This window comes from Suncus etruscus, chromosome 18 (assembly GCF_024139225.1).
Source record: "Suncus etruscus isolate mSunEtr1 chromosome 18, mSunEtr1.pri.cur, whole genome shotgun sequence".
NCBI classification, from domain to species: Eukaryota; Metazoa; Chordata; class Mammalia; order Eulipotyphla; family Soricidae; genus Suncus; species Suncus etruscus.
The window spans coordinates 11197140-11224074 of record NC_064865.1 but is presented as its reverse complement, the minus strand read 5'-3'; the positions used below and the strand labels follow the sequence as shown (position 1 = coordinate 11224074).

The window sequence follows — 26935 nt, the reverse complement described above, 5'->3', positions numbered from 1 at the left end:
TCTTAATGTTACACACATTATACTTATAAAATGTTATTATGCAATGTTATTTAAATAAAAAGAAATAAACAACAGACAAACTTATTTATTCCATTTTAATCCATGAAAAGAAGTATTCTGTTTAATGTAATCCTAACAGAACCCACAGATACAGTTCTCAGTATTTGTTGAATCGTCCTGGAATGGTTCTCTTAGAAGAATATGTCCACTTGAAAAAGTTCAAACAAGAGGTCCACAGCCATGCTCAGGGATATTGAAAAGCAATTTAATCTTTTTGTAGGGGGCTAAAATCATATCACCTCAATCTATAGGTACATACCTGGAACAGCTGACTGCATCATGAGTTCATGGTCAATATCTCTACCAAATATTGGTTCAGTAATATAATTATGGTAACCAGAAATAGTTCATGGGAGGCTATTTCACCAGCGACTCATGCAAAGGCAATAACTCAGGACAGCTTATTTAAGAAAGCAAGTGGTTGAACATTACCAGCACCTCCCTAGATCTTGTTTAATTCAGACTTAATAGTCATACAGAATGGTTGATAATATTCCTCAACTTGGGGCCCATTATGACTTTAAGATCTTTTTCCACTAAGCTCCTATAATCTCTCTGCCAAGAAAAGGTGATGCTTCTTGGAAGTATTCTGTTTCACATGGTTGTTGCTTTTGTGTTTGTTTTTGAGGACTAAGAGGATATCATTAGTGATGCCATGCCTATTTATCCCTAGGAAGGAGAGTTAGGCAATTATTAAAGAAAAAGCTAGGCCAAAATTTCCATTTGAACTCTTTTGTACTTTTGCACTCACATAGGCAGGGGGTACCTCATACTTTGAACACTAACACATTAGGAGCAGTTACATAGGATAAAACTGAACGCAAGCACTACAGGAGGGGATATTAAGCAAGATCTAAGAATCAAGGTGATCACCAAGAACATTAACCTCTTCTTTTCCCAAAAAGTAGTAAGACATGTAGATATTGGGGTCCAAAGCACAGTAAATCCAAGATTATGTCTTCAATGGTTCCAGAATCTATGATGACTAGAGAGGTTTGCTGGATAAATACAATGTAGTGTGGCCATTTGAAATTTTATTCCTAATTTTCAACAACTGGATTCCCTTGCCAGGCATGTATTTCTTAGAAACATAAAATATTATGGTAGTTTCTTCAGTGCATATATGTGTGTGTGTTTGTGTGTGTGCTATTCTTTTTTTTAACATGTGCTATTCTTAATTACAAGTATTAAATAGAGATTTTAAAGGCAATATTTATTCAGTGCTTAGGATACATGCTGTACCATGATTCTCTGGGAAAACTACCATTATGTTCATTTCATTAGTGTGAAAACTGAAACAAAAAGAGGTGAAATAACTTTTCCAATGGTTTATAACTAGTATCTGCAGGAATAGGGCATAAGTTGTGCACATCAATTATTCTAATTTATATTTCTATATGTAATACTTTAAAGTTTTTCATCAACTAAATAGTAATTTCTGAATTTTTTATTTAAATCTACAAAAACACAGAACTGCTTGACTACTCTGAATCTTGTAAATTTTTTAATTCCTCTATGTTGCAATCCCGTCAATGATTGGAGAACAAAGAAGGAGACAATTTATTGATATCTGAATAGTCATGATAATTGCAGAAGAGACCATGTATTGTTGGCCAGAAATGAATAATCCTCTGATGCTAATTATGCTTAGTTCTAGCTCTCCCTATCAAAACTCCATGCATCTGTAAAACTACAAAAATTATTTCACACCTAAGCAAAATACTAATTAAGTAGGGCTGGGGTGGATGTACATGGAAAAGAAAGTGGCTATTAACAAAGATCATCTGATGAATTGAAAGCCCTAAAAAAGCAAAAGCCCTGAAGACATCATGAAGGACATCTTTAACTCTTCCTGGGAATTTCAGAGATAAAGATCAGAGATGGCCTTTTAAATACTTAGTCTTCTAAAGAAGCATGGAATATTATTGGTTTTGCATGTCCCCAGGAAGAAACAAACAATAGAACATGAGATAAAGATTGTGTTGATCTGTAAAATTTTAATTTACATCATTTGTTCATGTGAGTTTTAGTGAGTCACTGTGCATTTAATATTAGGCATTATAATATAAACAAAACCCTATAAGTTCCTATTTACTACCTACACTAAGAGATGAACAATTTATAAAGAAATAGGAGCTCTGAATAAAACTTAGAGAAAATACTGCCTGAACACAGAAGGTATACCAACACCTGTACAGGAGGGCCAGGGAAGCTTAACAGAAAAGATGACCTGCAACGGAATGGGGCTCCTGGAAACACAATGAAGGACGCTATCCTAGGTTCCATCCTAGGATCAGTGCAAAGACCAAGACCACCAACCACAGAAGATGGATTAAAATGACACTGAGGGAACAGAACTTCTAGAACCACAAAGAAAGACTTCATCATAAGTCCCACTCCTGGACCTGTGCAGATACTGAGATCTCTAGATACAGAGGTCTTATTTCATCACCCAGGACGGAGCAGAAATTTTCCAAACACCATGAAAGCACCACCGGTAGAGTAAATGAACCTGAACGGAGTCTATAGTTAATCCTGTGACAATATACCCCAAGGGTGGAGAAACCCCATAACGCTTAGGCCAAATGAAATCCTTTTCGAATGACCCCAATATTTACTGTGCCAGTGCAGGAGGGAAAAAAAAAGGCAAAAAGCACAAATCATTTTTTATCTTTTATGTATTATTTTTTCTTCATTTATTATTATCATTATTTTTATTTTTATTTACCTATCTACTTTTTGTCAATTTCTTTGTTTCAGGGTGGTTATTGAAGTTGTCCCCATTTATATTTATATTGTTTTTTTTTTTTCTTCTTTTCTTTTCTTTCTTTAGGTGCTCTGCCATGTTTTTTAACTCAAGACCATGGCTTTTTTTGTGGTGCTTATCGTTATCACTGGAGTACCACTGGATATTTGACACTTCTGTTTGTACTGTTGGGGTGTTTCCCCTTCTTTTTCTCCTTCATCTCTCAAACCGACGATGAGAGCCTCTAGAAGGATTCTGCCCATTTTCAGCGTAATAGACTTTTACCCCAGTTTATTACTTTTCTCTTCTTCAAATAAAACCACATAACTTGAACAATGTAGTCCTTCCTCCCAATTAGAGGGGGAAATAAGGGAGGCACCAAGACCAAGACTACTAAGTAGTAAGCTAGGTACAGAGGGGACCACATATTCTCGTAGCCCGGGAGGTGAGGGAGGAGGATATGGGAGGTAGGACGAACACGGAGGTGTAGGGAGGACAAATCGGTGTTGGGAACCCTCCTGATTTTATATAAATATGTACCTATAATCTTATTGTCAACAATATGTAAACCACTACGATCAAAATAAAAATTAGATTAAAAAAAAAAAAAAAGAAAAGATGACCTGCATGTTGAGCTCATAGAAGTTGAGCCTTGGGCCTGGAGAGATAGCACAGCGGCGTTTGCCTTGCAAGCAGCCGATCCAGGACCAAAGGTGGTTGGTTCGAATCCCGGTGTCCCATATGGTCCCCCGTGCCTGCCAGGAGCTATTTCTGAGCAGACAGCCAGGAGTAACCCCTGAGCACAGCCGGGTGTGGCCCAAAAACCAAAAAAAAAAAAAAAGAAGAAGAAGAAGTTGAGCCTTATAAATTGAAAAGCACAAAGTTGTGTGGTTGAGGCATAAAATGCAAGGGAGTGACAGCAGAGCACTGAGAGATGAAGCAAGAATCATAAATAAAAAACAGGTCCTAAAATGTTTCTGAAAAATTTTCTTTAGGTATTGAAGCCATTATAAAGTTTCAAGCAAAGGGATGATGGGATGGCAAAACCAAGTTTGTAGTTACAAAGTTCAAGGGTGGAAGCACAGTAAGGAGGCCAGAAAAAATGGTTTTTTTGATTATTCTGCTGAAAGGCAATGGCCACTTGAAATAGAAAGAAGGAGTGTGGAAGAAGAGAGGTAAAAGCCAAGGATTTGGTAGAAAAGAAAAGGGATTATATTTGGTAGGTGATTAATGAAGAAAATAAAGTAGGGTGAATCAATGATATCGCCAAGTTTCTGGTTTAGGTTACAAAGTATTTGTTTGAATATATTTAACTCTGAACATGTAGTTATATAGATAAAGAATATAAATTCATTCTGAAAAATTATCTTGGAAATATTGAAAATATTGCTTATCAGTAGAAGTGTTAATGCAAGCACCAAACATAATCATATTTTATGGTAGCAACATTTAAAACAAGAGAATCAGGAGTAATTAACTGCAAGGTTTCTTCGCTGTTAACTTTGCTGGGTATTTGTGAATCCAAGAACAGTCCCCAGAATGAGAAATTACTTCCCATCCCCTTGTCCCCTTTCGGGGGAAGACCTTGGTAATATTTATCCGCAGCAAATAATAATCCACACAGACAAGAACGATAGGGTTTAAAAGATCGGGCAAGGAGAGCCAGAGAATCCTCCTGCAGCCAGCAGCTTTTTCACAGAAGGACCCCTCACTCCTGTCCCTCAAGCTATTTATTGCCAACTCCACAGTGCCCCACCTGGAAGAGTTAGGTGGGGCAAAAGTCACAGAACAATCCTAAGGAAACACTTCTATATACAATTCCAAGAATCATCTTATGGAAACTTTTTCATATGCTACAATTAACTTTAGTAATTATTTAACAAAATAAATACAAAACATCACTTATCAATGTAGACATATTATTGATACTTTATATTTTACATATAAAATATTATCAGTTGGAGGGGGAAATATCAGCAGGAAGGACAACTTACATTTATAATTAACACTTATTTGAAATATCTATATTTCAGTGCTCAGTATTTTTATGTGGTCACTAGCAACTCTTCTGAATAGTAAGATATTTTTAAGGCTCTTAAATATGTGAAACTAGAGTTTAGTATAGAAGTACAGACTAGAGTAGGGAAGGGAGGGAATGCATGTAATGTGTAGTGGTAAAATAAATCATATCACCTGTGAAGATATATATTTTGAAAGTAAAGAGATTCTCTTCACAGAACCCTAGGAAACACTTAGGACAGGAATTCACAAAGGGGTTCAAATAAAACTGCACAAAAATCTACTACAATAGTAGGAATTCATGAGATTATCTCTATACAAAGGAAGGCTGGAGCGATAGTACAGCAGGGAGGGTGCTTGCCTTGTACGCAGTCAACCAGGGTTTGGACCTTCAGTTCCCAGGAGTGATTCCTGAGTGCTAAACCAGAAGTAAACCCTGAGCATCTCTGGGTGTGGTTCCCAAAGCCAAAAAGAGTGAAGAGAAAAATTTTTATTTGGCTTTTGGGTCATACCCGGCAGCACTCAGGGGTTACTCCTGGCTGTATGCTCAGAAATCACTCCTGGCAGGCTCAAGGGACCATATGTGATGCTGAGAATTGAACCACTGACCCTCTGCATGCAAGGCAAATGCCTTACTTCCATGCTATCTCTCCGGCCCCAAGAGGAACATTTTTATGTTATTTTTTTTTATAATTTCTTTATTTAAGCACCATGGTTACAAATATGTTCATATTTGGAATTCAACCATAAAATACACACACACCCTTTACCAGGGCAGCTTCCCCTCTCCATTGTCCCCTGTTTCCCTCCTCTTCCATCCCTTGTCTGTCTTTAAGACTTGTATTGTATTTCTCTCTCTATCATTGTTATGGTAGTTGTTAGTGTGATTATTTCTCTAACTGTACTCAGCACTCTTAGTGGTAGCCTTCATCTCATGGGCTGGTCTTACCAGCCCTCATCTCTACTGTCTCTGGGTATTATTATTATTATTATTATTATTATTATTATTATTATTATTATTATACTGTGTTTTATTTTTCTTAAATCCCACATATGAGTGGACTATTTTGTGTTTATCTCTCCCTCTGACTTATTATACTCAACATAAAAAGAAAAATATATATAACTTTAAGATCAATAAATTTAAGGACTATATGAGACATATCATCATGATGGGATCACAAAAGACTAGTGGTTGCTGCCATCTTTATGTGAAATGAAGTCTGGACTGACACAGATAGAATTTTATATATCTCATTAGAATAGATGAGGTTCATCTAGAAGGAAATCGCTGGAAATAAAAACGGAGGTGAATGGAACATCAGCCTAAAGATCTGTGACAATTTTATTTAATTTTTTTGTTTTTTTTTGTTTTTGTTTGTTTGTTTGTTTTGTTTTTCTTTAGGGCCATAGCTGTTGGCACACAGGAGTTACTCCTGACTGTACTCAGAAATTACTCATGTCAGGATCGAAGAACCATATGGGATGCAGAGGATCGAGCCCATGTTGGCCACCTGCAAAACAAAACAACAACAACAACAAAAACAACCTTCTGTGCTATAGCATTCAGGCCCCATGTGACTCTTAAAGTCAGAAAATGACTCTTAAAGTCAGAAAATATGATAGGAATAATAATGAGGGCTCACACAGTGCAAGCACACCATCACAGTAACAGAACATCAATGGGACTGTGCTCTGCAGAGGATGGAGAATTTTCCTTCATCTTAGCTGTAGATATTACAACTAACACATTTGTATTTTCCCCTGACAACCAACTTTTGTGACTAAACCAGAAACGATAAAACAGAAAGTATCACTACTCAGAAACTGTGAAAGGAACAAGAAGAGAAACTGGCCAGTATCGCAGAAAAAGATGTAAGAGTGAAAATAGTCCAGAAACAATATTCCAAGGAAGAAATCACATTATGTTGCAAAAGGGGAAGACAGTTTATGTTTATGTGTATTCTGTTATGTAGAGCCCTGCACCCTGCCTCTGGGGACCTTGAGCCAAGGGAGCTGAGGAGGGAAGAGTTGAAAGTAAAGACAGCAGGGTGCTAGTGCCATATCAGATCTCTATCACCATGCAACCCCAAAAGATCATGACTGTGAGAGCTTTGTAAATCAACTCTTAGGGTGCTCGCTTCAGGGCAAATAGCACAACAAATTAATCCTTTCTCCATGAAATGCAGCAAACTTTGTATCTACGCTGAATTCAAATTGCTCATTAGCTCTGACATGTTCCTAATGAGGTTATAATGCTCTGGGACAAAGATCAAGTCACTGAGCACAAATAGCTAGGAATAGAATCATAGAAAGATAAAGTTAGAAGGACCTTAGAGAAATAGTCCTAAAACTTTAATATAAATCACCTTCAATGGAGCCTCGGCTTCTCCATGTTTAACCAACTCCCAAGTGATCAGCATGATTTTGAGTAGTAAGGACTTTAGAGATCATTATCAATACAATTGCTTTATCCTATATGGGTTAAGAGACTTATATTAGGGAACATGCCAAGACTTCTCTTACTTGGCATGTTCAGTAGACCTCTAGGTCAACCTGAAAATGATTAGATAGAAGCAAAGGGAGTTGACTGACCAAACATCCTGGTATTCTCATAACTAAGGGACAAGAGAAACCAAAAAATGTCTAGAAATCTCAGGTTAATTATTCTTCTTACTAATATAGATATGTAAAAAAAATCTACTTATTGTATCATGATTATTACCAGGGCTGAAAGATAGTACAGTGGGTAAGGTGTTAGCCTTGTAAGTAAAAAAATCTGAATCTTATCTGGCATCATACACTGTTTCTGTAGCCCTACCAAGGATTATCCTTGAGGCCAAAGATCCAAAAGTAAGCCCAGAACACTTCTGAGTTGACCCAAAATGCATATACAAAAACACACATCTATAATAATTTTAGCCTTTTCCGTTACTGAGTGCTAAGATCATGAATGACCTGCTACCAAAGTTAGATGCTCAGCCACAATTACATCTTCAGAATTTTATAATATTATCACTAAATATTTCTCTCATAGGCAAGGGATAAAAGTCAGATATCAACAGCATAGAGAATAAATATATAAGCACATAATGTTAATTTTAGTTACACAAATATGTTTTTACTCATTTAATAAATGCATAAAAGATAAACAAATTCATTGTGTAAATTCCAAAATGTTAATTAAAGACACCTCTGATAAAATCACTAAAACGACAATAAAAATAAAAATGCATTAATGAGAATTTAAAAATAAAAGGAAGTAATACTCCACACCAAAAAAATGAGAAATCAAAACTTATTTCTCCATGTTGCTAATGTACTTACTAGATTTAAGTTCATTAATATTATATAGAATAATAAACAAATTGGGGGAAATAGTGGAAATGTTTTGGACAGTGTATTAGTAAAGCTTCTAAAACAGAATATCATGGCAGTGATTCCATATGTATTTCCAATATAGACTTAGTGCAAACCTAGACACATTGACTCACTCTCTGGAATTAACCCGTTTAAATAAGATGCCCAAATGACCTGGCTGAATCACTTGACAAGATTACTACGGTGGGGCATTTGAGACAAAGAAAGGAAAGAAGTGGAGCAAAATAAATACAATGCATTTGAAATAGGTAAAAGACCTAACTCTAGACATTCAGCAATCATTACCTGGAAATTAAAGAGGGAAGAAGCAATCCTATTATGCATTATAAACAGCCCAGCTGCTGACTTAATGGTAGTCTGAGTAGCATAACCAAGGACTCCTTGCTCCAATATTAATAGGAAATGTATTGTACGAATCCAATAGTTCATGAAATTAACAAGGAAAATGAACTGGGGTGAAGCAACTTTGCAAGTAATAGGAAGGCATCAGCAATTGCTTCCCTGGAGCATATTGAACACTTAAAAAGAGCTTGGGGAAAGTACATGTATATAAATGAGAATGGACATTATTGGAATTTTTTAATAATACTTTTAATTTAAATACATTTCAAATTCTCGGTTGGCTTTAAGTGTTTTCCAGAGGAAGCAATTAGTTTAAAATGTCAATAAGATATCATAGGCTTCTAGATCTAGTGGCGATGTTGGAAGTTAACTGTCATCTGAATCAACCTAAAACTAGCATGAACTATTATCTGGCAGCTGTCAAAAATGTTTCTGCAGCACTTAAGTAGAATAAAACATCTCAGTAGGCTCTAGAAAGCAAGTTATCTTCTATAAACATCAACGTCATAGGTGATAACTTCATTTTCACTAGAAGCGTAATTAATTCAACATACAAACCAATCGACATCCGATGAAAAAGCACTTCTTCCCTGCAGACACTTCCTTGGACAATCTGACTGAATCTTGCATCAATTACACAGGAAGTTGTAAGAGTTTCCATAGAAGCAAGAACATAACTTCTATTTCTTCCAGACAAAGACCCATCCAAGTCTTCCAAAATTGCTGCATGAGGAAATGGAAATGCTACTATATTTGAAGAATTCATAATATTCAACTGGCTGGTTGTCACAGTAAAGCCACCTACAGACCAGAAGAAAGACTGTTAGAAAATTATACAAAGCATCAAAAAAGTCATCAATTTACTTATGGGATGGTTGTAGAAATATTATGCCCAATATTGGCAAGATGTTCTAACTACTAGGTGGCTCTATGATGGAGATTGTGAAATATTAAAGGTTTTTGTTGTTGTTGTTGTTGTTGTTGTTTGTTTGTTGGGTGCCCATACCCAGCTATATCCAGCTATTATTCTTCATTCTACATTGAGGGTCCCTCAAGGTTTCTGGGAACCACATGGAATATTGGAAATTGAACACAGATAACTATGTATAAGGCAAGTATCTTACCCATTGTGCTAATTATCTGACCCCTTTTAAAAAAATTTTTAAATGAATTTGTAGGGGCTGCAGAGAGAGCACAGCAGTAGGGCATTTGCCTTGCATGTGGCCAACTTTGGATAGATCTGGATTTGATTCCCAGTATCCCATATGGTTCCTTGACCCTGCTAGGAGTAATTTCTGAGCTCAGAGCCAGAAGTAATTCCTGAGTGCTGCCGGATGTGGCCTAAAAACAAAATTAATGTAATATGTATAAAAAATTTAAAGGCAAGAAAAAAATCACTCAGAGGAGTATTTAAAATTATTTTTGTTTATTCTACCTGTGACTATATATATTTATTAGAATTTCATAGGGAGGACAGTGTTGTCCCTGCTTTTATGCAGCATCTATTCTAAAATGCTTATTTTCAGCCAGTGATAACAATTTCCTCCAAAAGAGATTTGGCACCATCTGGAATTTTTTTTTCCATTTGAAATTATTTCGGCTATAGTTTCTGGGTAATGGTGACACTTCTAGTTTGGTAGAATAAGGCAAAGATGCTCTTAAAAATGTTCAATGCTCAAATACTCCTAAACAAACAAAAAATTACACAGCCCCCTTGTCTATAATGTCTTGATTGAGGGACTTTGATCTAACAGAAAACAGGTACAAAATACTCAACATTACTAAACACTGAAGATTTAATAGCTTTTAATTCTTCTCCATTTCCTCTCTGGTACATCTTAGTCCACCTTTTATGAGGTTTAGACTTTGAACACTTCTCAAAACAAGCTCTCAATCATATGGGCAATTCATAATGCAACACATTTTTAGTATTAGATTGAGGGCTATGCTTCTTAGCAGTCATTCTCTCAGACCACATCCTTGTGTGTCACTAGTACCTTGCTAACTCAGCTGCCTGGGATGCAATTAGGAGAGTTGTCTTGTGACAACATGTGTCTTGTGACCATCATTATATTTCTTTCTAGTAATCCATCTTTTTTATAATTATATAATACTACATACACTGCACACACCATTCTATCAACATTATAAAATATCTGAAAGGGCAAAATAAGACTAAAGCACACATCAATGGAGATGCTAATATTTTCATTTTGCACTTTAGGACAGTCTGAATAGAAATTAAAGTACATTTCCACAAATATATACATGATAAAACTTCCATGGTTCATTTAACACTACATACAAGTACCTACGACTTTACAAGTCAGTCATGTATTTCTTTGCAAATCTACAAATATACATAACTTGTAGTCATTTTTGGCACATATTCATGATGTTCCTAATACCTAGTGAGGTTTTCGTGCATATTTCTATTTGCAAACTTCTATTCATCTTTCAAAACTTACCCCCAAAGACATCGTTATGGACCTTGTCATATCCCCTTTCCTGCTCCTATCTAGGTTGAATTCTCCAATATTTACTTATCCCACTCTTCCACAGCACATAAATATATATTTGTCCTAAGTCCAGAACTCTAAAAGGACAAGAATAGCCCCCATTATCTTAAATTAAACCTGAGCTAGACCTTTTTTTAAACAAATCAAAGAGATACCTTAGCAACATCATCCAGTGAAGAGGTATAAAATCATCAAGAAATATTGTGATTCTTACCAATTTCTTAGGAATGATATAAAACAATGATGCTATTAAAGAACTGCTGAACTCTGATTCTAGATGATTAACAAAATCTTTTTTCCTTCCTATAATTATTTTCATAATCTTAAACTCAAATGCCACCCAAATTAAAACAACAACAACAACAACTTTGACTTCGCCTCTACAAAAAAAAAGGAAAAAAGGCAAAGGCTTGCTGATTATTCATTTAATTAAAAAAAAAACCAGACAATTATCTAAATTGGTGCTTCAAACCACAAGAGCATATTTACTAGAATTACTTGGTTTGGCTGTTTACAATGATCAAATCAACTAGATTGCTCTCTACTTCTTTTCACCTTGGTCTATGAGTTCTCCAAGGTATTTCTCATCTCCTCTGAGATGTGGTTAACGAGTGAACAAGAATAGCTATGGTTCTCTTGGTGCATTCAACAAGCCTTGGGCTGTTGAAACATGAAATATCTGAACTGTGCTCTTTCAGGAAAGACTGTGTATATGTTTATAGAACTTTGTTCATTTAATCAGTGAACTACTAGATTCGGGCTCTTTAGGTGTTATGTAAAAGGTCTAAGCAAGTGAAACATACCTTGAAGAAGCTCAGAGCACATAAGTCAGGGCACCACAATGACAGAGTGTAAAACATCATCATAGAAAAAAGAATGGGGGAATGTGGGAGACACAGCCTGAAACTTGTACTCTTCTGGGTTTAATTATATGTATTTTGAGCATAAATAAAGTTACTAATGCAACTGTGCTAGCGAAAGAAAAAGTGGATCACAAAACTTTCCTCCTACACTTAACCCTAAATAGAATTAGGTGTTCTAATTCCTGCATAGTGGAAAATACATATAGAACTCTGACTCCCCCAAACTTAACTATTGATAGCCTATTATTTAACAAAAGCCTTACTGATAACATAAACAACTGATAACAAATATTCACTTATTCTGCATTTTACATGTTTTATCTCTTGTATTCTTACAATAGAGAGCCAAATAATAAAATGCTATTAAAATCATAAGAAATGAAACATTAATAGGAAGTTCTTTCAGTACTTAATGATAACATAGACTTATATCATCTGTTCACAAAATTCAATATTTGTCAATACCTACATGAATATTTTACCATACAAACCTGTGAATATTTTATACAAATTATGAATACCAAATATCAAAAATTAATGATAATCTGAGAAAGAAATTCATATTTATGTATTGATATAATAATTCATGCATTAATAATACATGCTATGAAAATTGTGTAGAAGTAAACCTTTAAGTTAAAACCTGTGTTGTTCCAGGTCCAAGTGTAATTAACACAGTTATTTAAGTATTAACCTTTATTACTATCCATCTTATCTGTTTAAACCACTTACCCTGTCCCTGAGAACAGCCAGAACAGGTTCTGATTGCCACACAGTCCATGATATCAAAATTAACAAAAGTGGTGTTAGATACTATCAGTTCTTGTCTCTTGGGAGTTTTTATCCCAGCTGACATACACACATTTCTCTGGAATTTATAAGGAAAAAAGGAAAATGAAGTTGCTAATGATATGAGCCATACTTTATAATGCACAAGTAAAAACAATAAAATAAAAAGACAAGCTGAAGAATGAGAGAAAATATCTCCAGAACACATATGTGATAAAAGATCATGATATACTAAACTTTGATAACGGTTAAATAAAATCCATTTGACAGCACTCAAGTACTGTTTCTGCTGAGAAATAACAGATAATATTTTAACAAGCTAGTGAGAATGAAAAATGATACAATCACTACTAAAGTTCTTTAAAGTTAAATATACTCTTATAGCAAGACTGAACAATTTAACTATTAGACATTCATCTTCAAGATGTTAAAATTTATATTGAAACAAAACCTTGCCCAAATAACAGTTTCACACAAAAATCACCAAATCTGGAGACGAACTGAAAATTGTGATACATTCATACAATAAAAAGTTTTCCAGAGTTTGGAAATGAAAGAATTTTTTTAAAGTTTTTTTGTAGTAATCCAGCATTTAATGCAGCCAATGGATTCTTCAAAATCGTGCCTTTAAATGTATGTAAATATAGCACAGTGGAATGTTTGCCTTGTATATTTGCCACACTTCGCCTTGTATTCAGAGGGATGGACTTGGGTTCAATCTTCAGCATTCATATGGTCCCCTGAGCCTGCAAAGAGTGATTTCTGAGCACAGAGCCAGGAGTAACTCCTAGGTACCACCATGTATGCCCCCCAAAAAAAACAAACAAAAAGTAATCAAACTAACTTTTTATAGATAGATAGAAAGAAGAACAAACTTTCTGTGACATATTTCTGGTCAATAAAACATCATAAAACATCAAATAGGGGCCGGCGAGGTGGTGCAAGAGGTAAGGTGTTTGCTTTGCAAGTGCTAGCCAAGGATCAGGACCGTGGTTCAATCCCCCAGCATCCCATATGGTCCCCCCAAGGTAGGGGCAATTTCTGAGTGCTTAGCCAGGAGTAAACCCTGAGCATCAAACGGGTGTGGCCCGAAAAACCAAAAAAAAAATCAAATTAAAATGCCAACATATTTCTAATAGTCAAAAATTACTTGTATTATTTTATACTCTCTTTTATTTCCCAGCATATGCCATCTAATTTGGGTTCAGAGGTGGCCTGAGCCTATTCCAGCAGCTCTGAACACAGCAGAAAGAAAGTCTAGACTGGACACATCTTCCATCTTGTCCATCACAGGGGCTACACAGTCACTCTGGAAAAAGTAGAGTCCAATATGAACATCACTGAGTGGTAGGAAGAAACAAGAGTACCCAGAAAACAATTCAAGCACACTTGACAAAAATGTGCAAACTCCACATAAACAATGGTCCAAACTCAGTATCATTTTTTATCCCTCAACATTATGATGAAATGACAGTGAATAAAACATGATATTTAAGGACTTTCTATGTGTGATTCAATTTTATGGTTAAAAGGACAGAGAACAAATTGATTTGTGAGGCATTTTCAACATAAAAAAACAATAAAATAAAAGAAACTGTAAATATAATAAAGCCAGCAGAATATAATAGAGTCAGCAGAAGGTCGGTGGTTTGAATCCTGGCATCCCATAAGGTCCCCCAAGCCTGCCAGGAGTAATTTCTGAGCATAGAGTCAGGAGTAACCCCTGAGCATAGCCAGGTGTGACCCAAAAAACAAACAAACAAATAAGTAAATAATAAAAATGTTGAGGAAAACTTTTATGAAGAAATGACAACAACAAAATGTTAGAAAATTCAAAGTCAACAAGATTAGGATAAAAAACAATGCTGAGGTCAAGGATTCAAACAATATGAGTATCTCTAAACACACCCCAAAATATGGATAGTAAAATCATCATAAAATATAAATAGTAGAGAATCATCAATGACACAATTTCAAAATTGAATTAGAATTTTAATTTCAGTATGGAAAACCCCCTATAAGGTAACAAAGACACACCAAAATATAAAATATTGAAATTACAAAACACCAAACACAAAACTATGATACTAAAAATTTTCAAAGAGGGACAAACATAAAGACAAAATACAAAAGATCTAGAATCATACAATTTCTAAATTATTCAAACTCCCCACTTTACACCTGAAGACCATGGGGAATTAGCTTCACAATTCCAAGGCAATATGAGACCAAACTGATAGTCGACTAACAATAAAGATAGTCATAAGGGGATCTCCAGCTGTAACTTTAAATATTTTCTTTCCATAAAATTTCACTTTGAGAGGATTTGGGTTTGGGTCACAATGGTTGTGCACAAGAATCATTCCAAGTGATCCTCAGGAGACTTTAGATGATGCTGGGGATCAAACCCCAGTTAGTCACATGCACAACAAGCATCTCATGTTCAATACTATCTCCCTGCCTCCAAATCTGCCCTTGGGGGTCAGTGGGGTTGAGTAACATCCAGCAAGGATCATTCCTGGATGAGTTAAGGGATATTATAAGCTATTGGGGTTCAAACCTGGGTCAGTTATATGCAAAGCAAATGCCCTTCCCTCTGTATTATTACTCCAGCTTTTTTATTAATTTTTAAAGGCTACTATAGACTATATTCTAATGAAACAAGAAATTAAATCAGAGGGAGGAAAATTATAAGAATCAGGATGATTAATGGAAAGACATGAGAAATTCTGCAAGATGCTCATCAAGAGAAACTATAGTATTTAGCCAGGCTGGCGCTCGCTCGCTCTCTCTCTCTCTCTCTCTCTCTCTCTCTCTCTCTCTCTCTCTCTCTCTCTCTCTCTCTCTCTCAGGTACCTATCCAACAGAAGTGCACCCAAATGAACACCAAGATGCAGAAATTCACATAGTTATTGGTAATAAGGTCAAAATAGAAAATTATCAAAAGTAAAATAATATTTATAAAAACTTTGGTTCAGACATAAAATGGAATACCACCTAACAATTGAAAGAATAAATTAGTATAAATAAATAAGTGGATGCATCTTACAGAAAAAAAGTTGTGGCAGAGAAGCAAGGCACAAAAGTTACATGGTATTATATTCTATGTTTATAAGGTTCAAGAATAGATTTGAAACTAATCTCCTTTTATAGAAACTTGAATGATGATTCCCCTTGGCTGGAAATTAGACATTAGAGTTGAATGCCAAGGCGGGTCTTAAATGAGTAGGGAAGTCTTCAAAGAAAGTGGTCATGCTTTTCACTTGATCTGAGGCTGTGTGCATGTTTTGCTTGTTTCATGAAAATTCATTCATATATTTTCTGTTTTGTTTTTTCCTCTATGTTTTATAGTTTTATGAAAGGTTTATTTTTTTTAAATTGAAGCATATGCTACAAAAAGGTAATATTCAAAATAGAGAAGCTGAAGGGATAGCACAGCAGTAGGGTGTTTGCCTTACATGTGACAACCTAGAAGGAACCTGGATTCAATTCCCAGCTACCCATAGGGTCTTCTGAGCCTGCTAGGAACAATTTCTGAGCCCATAGCCAGGAATAAACCATGAGCATTGCCAGGTGTGGCCAAAAAGCAAAAAAAAAAAAAAAATAGAAGCATAAAAGAAGTAAATGAAAGTTAAAACTTGCATTGATATAGTAAAGTTTAAACAGGCAAATAAGCATATGAAATATTTAGATTCAATAACAAAATAATTATAACAGTGTAAAACTTTCAGGTGAGTTAATATATGTATATAATAAAAAGATAGTATTCAATGCAAGTCAAATCAAGTTAATCAAGTAGAAAAGCATCCAAAGAATCTGATTGCAAACTGAAAGCACAAAAAAAATAAGATGGTAGAAATAAATGCAAATATATGGGAGACATCAGCATGTAGATGGTAATTGAAACTACCAGAGAAAATGAGATTTCTCCAAGGGAGAGCAAGTATATTGAGAAGAGGGGGCCTTTCAATAGAATTGTAAAGATGAAAGGTCTAAATTGAAGAAGACAAATCCACAAATGAAATGGGAAGTTAGAACTAGAAATAGAAGAAAGAATAGAGTAACACCATCAGCATCTGTTTGAATATAATCTTTTTTAAAGTGGTATCATCTGCTCTAATCAATTATAAGACAACACATTTATAACTATTCTACAGATACTCCTTAAAATGAAGTGATCGCTCTTTACATCCAAATCAGGATAGTCTTGAGATTGTAAAAAGAAGTGTTAATTCAATAAACTGATAGGACAACAGCTATAACAAACTATAAACCAAACTAGAATTTATTGTGATTGCTATAGTACATTTCATTTATTGTGCCTTACAGCTGCCTCATAGAAAATTATTCTACTCATCGCAACATAAAGTTGACGTTAGGTATGTGAGTATCAAAAGAGGAATATTATTAAAAAATAAACTAATAAAAACTTTCCAGAAACTAGTGTTTGTTTTAGAATATTTGTCACCAATAATTGTGTGTCACAAATTTTATAAATATGTAACATAAAATGATAGATAGATAGATAGATGATAGATTGATAGATAAATGATAGATGATAGATTATAGATAGATAGATAGATAGATAGATAGATTATAGATAGATAGATAGATAGATAGATAGATAGATAGATAGATAGATAGATAGATAGATAGATAGATAGATAGATAGATAGATAGATAGATAGATAGATAGATAGATAGATAGATAGATAGATAGATAGATAGATAGATAGATAGATAGATAGATAGATAGATAGATAGATAGATAGATAGATAGATGGATGATGGATAGGTAGGTAGATGAAAAATCTAATAATAAACAGGTCAGATTTACTGAAAAATATTTATTTCCCAAGTAGTGGCAAGAGTGAAAGGTAAAAGTTAAAATCTGCACTCCACCAGCACAAAGATCAGGAATTCTCTGTAAAAATGTAAAATAAATAGTTTCATAGAACATTTCATAGAACAAAGATATATGAGAAACCTTTTAAGATTTACAGATTTGGGGTTTAGAGCAATAGTAGAGAGGGTAAAGTATTTAACGTGTATGTGACCAACCTATATATCTACTATGCACTTGAGCTCATGGCCAGGAGTAAGCCCTGAGTATTACAATATGTGGCCCAAAATTTAAAAAAAATCGTTTTGTGGCTTTAATATTTATAATACATAATGCAAATTTCACACAATTATAATAATATTCGCTCAACAGCAATATCTAAAATTTAAGTAATCAGAGAATCTTCTTTTTCTACAATATTTTTCAAGAAAAATTTTTATGAAAACTCTTCAAGAAGTATATAAGAAGGTACTCATAGGCATATTTTCAGTCATTTCACATGTGTGACTGATTAAGTCTTTGGCAGGAAGTAACAAAATATTAAAGTAATTTACAACAACGAAGCATGAATCTTAGATTATTATTTCACTTCCCAAAGCCTCCATTGTTGCTCTTATATGTTTAGCAGTTGAAACTCAATCAACATTTAGGTACAAATTGGCTCTAAAATTATATGAGGTGATGGATCAAGGGCTTGTTATTCCTCTAATATCATGATAGACACCCTTTTGTCTTAAATTATATCTTAATTTAAATAACTGTCACATTAATTTTGATGTCTACTTAGCTTCAATTTTGATGTGACATTAATTTTCAAGGACAGCTACTCAGCTTCATGGACATATTGGTTTTAGCATCATCTCTGCAGTCATTTCTGACAATGCAATGGCCTTTGATTTAGATAGCTTCTAAATCTAGATAGATTTAGATAGAATTAGATAGATTAAATAGATAGATTTAGATAGAAATCTGACCCCTTCCTCTCTTTAATCTAAACTCAGTCTAAAAAAACATCTTTCAAACTGGTAACCCTTTAAGAAAAAAAATTGGTATTCATTTTTCTCCTAAAACGTATGGATCTGGGCACAGAGTGATAGCATAATGGTAGGGTGTTTTCCTTGCATGTGGCCGACCCAGGAAGGACTGGGTTCAATTCCTGGCAGCCTATATGGTTGAGGCTGCCAGGAGTGATTTCTGAGTGCAGACCCAGGAGTAACTCCTGAACGCTACCAGGTGTGGCCCACATACCAAAAAAAAAAAAAAAAAAAAAAAAAGTATGGTTTAATAGAGCTTTAACCAAGAAAGTTTGAGAATTAAACAGAAAAAAATAACTTGATAATATTTAGCGTCAATAATTATATCTTATGACAAAATAATTTCTAAAGGAATTATAAAGTCTTTAATTGTAAATTTTAACTTAATTGGTCAAAGTGCAACCAAAAAACTTGGTTCCATTGCCACTTAAGGACACTCCAAGGAAAGATACAGTGACTGGTAGAGAAAGAACTTTACTGAAGCCAAAAGACATGTTGGAAAATGGAAGATTCATGTCCTTAAAATAACTACCTTTGTTCTTGGGACAAGAAACTCTCAAATTCAAAAAATCCAAGCTTCAACTGGATTCTAAGCTAGCTGGACCAATAGTTCAATGCAAGAGCCTGAGAATAAAATATTGAGTACTGAAGTGCAAAGGCCCTTTGGTAACAGGATTTACCTGGGCACCCATATGTGAGATGACTTACTGGGCTACATCCAGCAATGCTTGAGGACCATGGAATCATGGAATAATGAATCTCTGGAATTAGGCATATACTTTACACGAAATAGTCTAACATAAATTCTGGACTACCTCAAAATCCCCAGATGACTCTTTGACAATGTAAGAGTAATCAGCATGTAATACTTCCTGTTCTGCACTCAGGAATTTCTCATGGAGGTGCTTAGGGGACCATACAGGGGCCTAGGAATTGAACCCGGGTCAAGCTTAGGTGGAGAAATTCCTGAGTATAGAACAGGGGTTCTTTAACTATAGCCCTTAAGTCACATGCGGCCCACCAAAGACATTTATCCAGTGCGATAAGTGTTTTTGTGTCACTACCTGTTCTGCTTAGCAGATGATTAGTCTTGGGCCTGCAGTGTGAATGTGTGTAATGTCCGCCCCACTCTCTGACACCCCTCCTTCTCTATCTCTCAACTCCTCCTCTCAGTCTCGGGAAGGGGTCCTCAAACTGTGGTCCACCAAAAGAAGGCCCATGAAATTCTGGTAAGTTTGTTGATTTATCTTTACTTGTTCTTCATTTTAAATATTTATTCACATTTTGTTTTATTTTGTTTTGTTTTACTTCAAAATAATATGTGCAGTGTGACAGGAAAATTTCTGCCTTTTTTTCATAGATTTTTTTTTAAAACTACAGCCTGGCCCTCCGATTGTGTGAAAGATAGTAAACTGGCCCCCTGTCTAAAAAGTTTGAGGATTCTTGGTATAGAGCCAGAAGTAATCCCTGAGCATCTCCAGATGCGACCCCAAAACAAAAACAAGCAACAAAATTCAATAGTTTGGAAAATCCGTTGCAGATCTACAAACTATAAGGATCAGTGACATCCAGAAACCTCTCTAGCAAAAACTAGCACTGTCATTCTGATATTGTCACTTAGCTTCATATAAAATCTTAAAGTGTCCTTATCATACAATGACAGAGAAGCCATCTAGTCTGAGTTTCATCTGATAGAAAATCTACACTTTTGGCAAATATTACTGAAATATAAAAGATATCCTGGTGTTAATAAAATAATATTACATGATTGTCCCTCTTTCAGTTTACTCTACTGGATTTAGGACCCTATACACAAATGTTAATGTCAAAACTTAGAACAAGACAACAATCAGAGATAAAATAGACTACTATAGTTTCATAACCCTTATGGTTCCATAATCCTTATAGGTTAGAGAAAATTAACCTAAAGTTATTAAGATTAATTATTAAGATTAATTATTAATCTACTTTTTTATTGAGATGAATAGAAATACTAAAGGTAACCAGGGACAAAATTTTCTAGCTAGTTACGGCCTTTATGATCTATGTGAGAGTTAAGAACAATAAGAATATATACCAATACAATAAAAACCTTTTCTAAATTTGTCGTTTTTGTTTTATTTTATTTCTTTTTGAGACCATTGTAAATTACAAGTCTTTCACAGTTGTATTACAGTATTTAGTGACAGTGAATTAGGACCATTCCCACCACCATTGTTGACCTCCTTCCACCTTATTTCCCCAATGTTTCCCTTACCTCCATCCCTAGCTCCCAGAACTACCAGTGTAACAGGTAACAGTGTCACAGTACAAAATACTATTTTGTAATTATCTTTTTGTAGTTTATGTCTCTTAATTCTATTGTTGTTGACTTTGGAATGAGTATTTAGATCTGACCTTTTTTTTCCACTCAAAACTGCTTGACCCTCGGGCCCAATCCATATTTTTTTTCTTTTCTCAATTTGTAGGAGGACATAGAAATATGAGACAGATCAAAATAAAAATGACTCCAGTTCTATGGTTTTATGAAAAAGGTGGAACTCCTATCTAGAATATAAGTAATTTTTAAAAAGGAAAAGAGAAACATTAAAAAAGAAAAATGGGGGGAAGAGAGGCAGATGTGGCTTTTTTTCTTGCATAGGCACTACAAACATTGGGGAAACTAGAAAAAAAATTTATCAGCCTAAGAGATATAGGGTGTCTCCACCCATGTAGCAAATTGTCAAAAGACTGACTACAGGCTCTGGGCTAGTTGGTTGTCCAAAGAAATCTTTTTTATATTTGAATTTTATTCACAGTTATGAATAAAATCTTCTCCAAATAGTGCTGATTGACCATAAGATATACTAAACAAAATAAAATTATAAAATTACATAGCTGGGGAGCCTAGCACATAATTATGTTTTGATGGGCAACACAAACAATTGCAATAAAGCACTTACTTTCTGGGTGAAATGACCAAGTAACAAACTGTCAGTAATGGAAGTATTTGCATCACTTTCCAAGATGTCAATTCCAAATTCTCTACATGCATAAACTTGGAAATTTTTCAGGTGAATATTTTTACTTCTAAAAACCTAAAAAATAACAAAGTATGTTAAAGCAGTGGTCTGAGGATCAATTTTTCCTACAACATTGAGTAATTTCTTAAGTATTGACACTATAAATAAGCCTGCTTTACTGTAATTAAGAAACATTTGTCTGATATTATCTGAACAGATATTCATCCAAAACTTAATATAAGGATAGAAACTCATCCCTTTTTATTTAATCAAAGTGCCTTAATTTATCTTAGCATTTTGCTTCATTCAGAAATCCTGTACAAGTGAATTCTAAACAATTAATGACAGCCAGGCATTTCTCTTAAGAAAAATTAGCACTGTCCATCTAATATTCTTTTCACTTTCTATATAATATGAGTACTTTACTTATATAATAACATAGGTTAATAGTTCTCCTTATGAAAGCACCAACAGCTTTATTTTATTCTAAAAACTAGTGGCTCTTAGAAGTTATTTTGGAAGCAATATGGGATGCCAGAAATTGAACTCATGTTAATCACATGCAAGGAAAACATCCTATCAGTTATGTTAGTGCTCCAGCCCTACCAATAGCTTTCTAAATAAACAATGATTTAGTTTTATTGGCCCTCTCAAGACACTTTACCAAATATTTTACAATTTTCAACCCAGAAAATTTTATTTCTACAATTGGAAGATTACAATGAGATTCCCCAAAGTTAAGATATTTAACTGAGAAAATATACAGAAATATTAGACATTACTACTATAAAGAAATATAAACCTATCAAAGAATATATAGTAGGTATTAGACTAAGTGAAATATTGTGTTCCTGTATCTATGTATATTAAATTGTCTAAATGACCAAGATATACTTAGACACTTAATAATGAAAATTGATCTGTATAAATTCAATATATATTTTGATAATGTGCATGGCATTTCTCAGTGTTGCATTCTCACTGTTGATATTTACAGAAACATTATTATCAACATCAATCTTTTAATTTTCAATTCTATTTCCTAACAATTATGGCAATAATTGTGGATATCAACTAACATCCAGTCACTCTTCTGGGAACTTTACATGCAGAAACTTATTTAACTCTCTAAGTACACTTCACTTTATATACTATTACCAGTACCACTGTTAATACAAAGGTAAGTTAAATAAATTAGGTTTTATTCCCCAAGGATAAAAAAAATGTAGAATATTTGGGTATTTACATGCATATGTAGTTTTCTTTAAATTATAGATACTGTTTATATTACAAAAGTGCTAACAGTAGTGTTTTATGCACAAAACACTCCAATACTCCGTCCACCAGGGTGTCCAGCTTTTCTCCACCATATCCCAAGGTTCTTTTACATTCCCCCATCCAACTTGGTGATAGATTTTGGACCTCTGGGATAGATGTTAAGAAGTTGAAAAGCGAAATTACTGGTGTAAATAGAATTTCAATTTCTATTCTTTTGATAAGTGTTTATGTTGTTTTCTAAAAAAGATGGATGAACCAGTCGTTGTACATAATTATTGGGAAAGAATAGGATGAACTCTAAAATAACAGCCCAATTTTCAGCCATTATTCTGATATTCAAAGAATAAAGTCTAGCTTGAAACCAGAATTGCTTCCTGAAAACTAGGGCATTGTCTTAGGAAATGAGATTGCCTCCAACTTTGACTGATTTCAGTGGGTAATTTCCTCATGTTATATTTACACAAATGTGAGGGAGAAGAGTAAGTCTTCCTTGTAAGGCATGAATTGATTCTCAGCATTAGAGAGCGCTCAATGATTATTTGGACTATTTATCTGACATCTATATTCATAGTGCTTATGAGATACAAAGTACCATATAAACAAAATACTAAACATAATTGAGATCATTCCTGTTAACTACCCTAATTATGTATTTTAATCATTATCTGCAATTATCTTTCTCTTGTATATACAAAATAAATGTCTTTCTTATTGCAACTTTCTGTATGACTTTATTTAATTTTCTGAATGCCCAGTAAACATATTTTTTCATCTATGTATCTTGGATCCTAGATTTCCAAGTGTCAGAGGTCACATACACATATTTTATTCTGTGAAGCAGCAAGTAGTTATTATGGGTAAGAGTTACTAACAGGGAGCATGCTAAGCTTCCTTATCAGAAAACCATTATGATAATGAGAAGAAAATGACTAACATGAGCTTATTTTCCTCTTAAAGAACACCCGGAAAATTCAGCTTATGATAAAAGTAATATTAATATCTTAGCCTAACAGGAATTTTGTTTCTGGTGAGACAAAAAATTAAGAGTGATGCATGTATTACTGAGTGTATTTGGGTATCAACATACACAACCCTTGGAGTTTAGATACTACACTTGGTTGTGCTCCTAATTAACTGTGTGACCTCTTGCTGCCACATAGAGAAAATTACATACACTCAATCTCTGACACTTAGAGTACTGGAGCCTAAGGTACATAGATAAAGAATATAGTTAGAGCACTTTAAGGAAATAAAATAAAAACATGAAGTGCCAATAAAAACATAATTATATTGTATAACATATAAGAGAAAGACTATTGAGTCATATTGAGTATGGCAAGATTAAAACATATGATTAGGGTAGTTAACACAGATGATTCAATTATTTTATTTTTATTTTTTTGTTTTTTGGGCCACATCCAGTGACGTTCAGGGGTTACTCCTGGCTATGTACTCAGAAATCGCTCTTGGCTTGGGGGATCATATGGGATGCTAGGGGATCAAACTGTGGTCTGTCCTAGGTTAGTGTGTGCAAGGCAGATGCCCTACCACTTGTGCCATCACTCTAGCCCCCATGTAATTATTTTATATGCGCTTTATAAACCTTCATAGTTTATATCTAAATAGGTAGGGGAGAGTGAACCAGATGAATGCAGGATCTCTCCTACTTGTAAAGCTCTGTGACTTTTGTTGTTCACTATCAGACCTTCTAAAAATAGTCACTATAGACAAAAGTTAAAAATAATATTTTACCTGGACACCACCTGCACTTCCCCAAACTCTAAAGTTATGGAACACAGTGGGACTAGTACTATGATCCCAAGGAGGCTCATATGTAGGATACACAAATAGCCCATACCTAGAAGACAAAACAAAGAGTAACATTTAGCTCATTTCTATCTCAAAGTTTCGATTTTTTCATTGGATAAAATAAATGTAAAGTAAAAAACAAAAATAATTCAATATATCTTAGACACCAGAGTTTAAAATGTATTTATGTAAATGAGAGTAGGCATTTTAGTCGTATTAAAATATTTTAATTTCCTTATTTAAATAGGCTAAAATCATCTAGCAATCAATCAGCACCAATTGACTTTTATTTATGTATTGACAATTTCATTTGCCATTCTGTTAAATTTTATTGGAGAAAGAAATATGATATAGATTTCCCCCAGAGAAACTGGCATCATTGGTAGAAGGAAGGTCAACTGGTGGTGAGATTGATGTGGGAACATTGTATGCTTGAAATAACTGTATTGTGAATAACTTTATAAACCATCATGTTTTAATAAACAAAATTTTTAAAAAGGATAAAACAAAAAAACAAGGTAAAAAAGGATAAATAATGTAAAAAAGGATTAAAAAGTGGGATAAAACTTATGGTCCTTCTCTCTGACTTATGTTGTACAGCCCCTGATTTTCCACACAAGAACCATTTGTGCAGTTATCAGAACTCAACAGGATGTGGCCTGCCATCTATCCCATTTTGTTCTATTAGTACCCCTATCTCCACCTCCTACTTAGGATTCTAGATAACCTATATACCCTATGTAACTATATTTTTATTATATTCCAAGTTTTCACTGAGTTCACATATAAGCCATTTCTAAAATTCATACCAAATTTCAATGTAGTTATGTTCTATATTTTAAAAATAAGGGATCTGACTTGAATTTATAAAACATATAAAAGCTATAGATTAAAAGTAAAGGTATGAATGAAAGATGGTCTACTTTACATTAACATTTCTATTTTTTTATGTTCCTCAAGTCCTGTATCCTCCTTGATTGCCATGCCCTCATCTTGTGATTGTGCTCATATTCCAGGCAAAAAATCTTTTTGCCAAGGTTCATTTCCCCCAGTCAACCCTGTCCCTCCAGCTTATCAGGGACACTACACTTCCAGTTGATTCCAATCTCTAGAAAACATAATTGTTTTTTCTTCTAAATTTTTTTGTTTGTCTTTGAGGTCACATCCAGCAGTACTCAGGGCTTCTTCCTGGAGCTCACTCTTGCTGGGGATCAGGGAGCCATGTGCAATGCATTCTTCCTGGTTAGCCACATGCCAGGCAAATGCCCTATCACTGTGCTACCACTCTGGGCAGGGTAAAAGGTTTTTTTATATTGCATGACTGAAACTCCATTATCAGTAACTTTGTAATCGAAAAAATTACCAACTGTATTATGAACAATTTATAACCATAATGTTTATATTAAATGATTAATAAAAAGTTTAAATCCTTGGGCTAGCTAATAGCACAGCAAGTAGGGCATTTGCCTTGTATGTGGCCAGCCCCTGTTCAATCCAACACATCCCATATGGTCTACTGAACCTACCAGGAGTGTGATTCCTGAGTTTTGATCCAGGACTAACCCCTGAACACAGCGGGGTATGGCCCAAAATCCAAAACAAATATATCTTCCCTGTTTTACACACACACACACACACACACACACACACACACACACACACAATTAAATCAGAAGTCTTACCCCAAAAGCAGATGTTTCAACCCCAAAATTACCTTGTACAAGAATGTGCAATATTTTGAGTGAAGGAGGTAAGTGGAGCTTGTGATGTTTCACTTGTCACAAGATGAAAGAAAAAGCCATAGCCAGCATTGCACACCTTGTTTCCCTATAAAAAATAATAATTAAACAATAATTTATATGTAGTAAGATTGTTGAAAGATAAGTCCTATTTTTCACTCATTCTACTCTTTATTTATTTATTTGGGTTTTTTTGAGGGGTCACACCTGGCTGGGCTCAGGGGTTACTCCTGTCTCTATGCTCAGAAATTACTCTTGGCAGGCTTAGGGGACCGTATAAGATGCCAGGATTCTAATCACAGACCTTCTGCATGAAAGACAAACACCTTACCTCCATGCTATCTCTCCAGCCCACTACTCTTTTTTTTTTTAATTTTCTATCAAAGTTTATTGATACTTTTATGAGCTCTTCTTCTTTGCCTTTTCCTTTAGGAATCAAATATACAGTGGATCTTTCAACAATGGATTTAAGGATTTGATCATTTTTCTATCTTTATTTAGTTCATCATTC

At 34.4% G+C, this 26935-nt stretch overlaps 1 protein-coding gene across 1 annotated transcript in view; it reads right to left on the bottom strand.

The window, feature by feature from the left end:
* The window catches only part of PKHD1 (PKHD1 ciliary IPT domain containing fibrocystin/polyductin), a 507893-nt gene that overhangs the window by 249212 nt on the left and 231746 nt on the right, over positions 1-26935 (bottom strand). Inside the window, exons 43-47 of the mRNA XM_049765224.1 lie at positions 26400-26512; positions 24629-24734; positions 21539-21673; positions 12663-12798; positions 9103-9349 (exon numbers count right to left, since the gene is read on the bottom strand). Coding sequence (XP_049621181.1) covers positions 9103-9349; positions 12663-12798; positions 21539-21673; positions 24629-24734; positions 26400-26512 — 737 coding nt within the window. The remainder of the gene's footprint in view (positions 1-9102; positions 9350-12662; positions 12799-21538; positions 21674-24628; positions 24735-26399; positions 26513-26935) is intronic.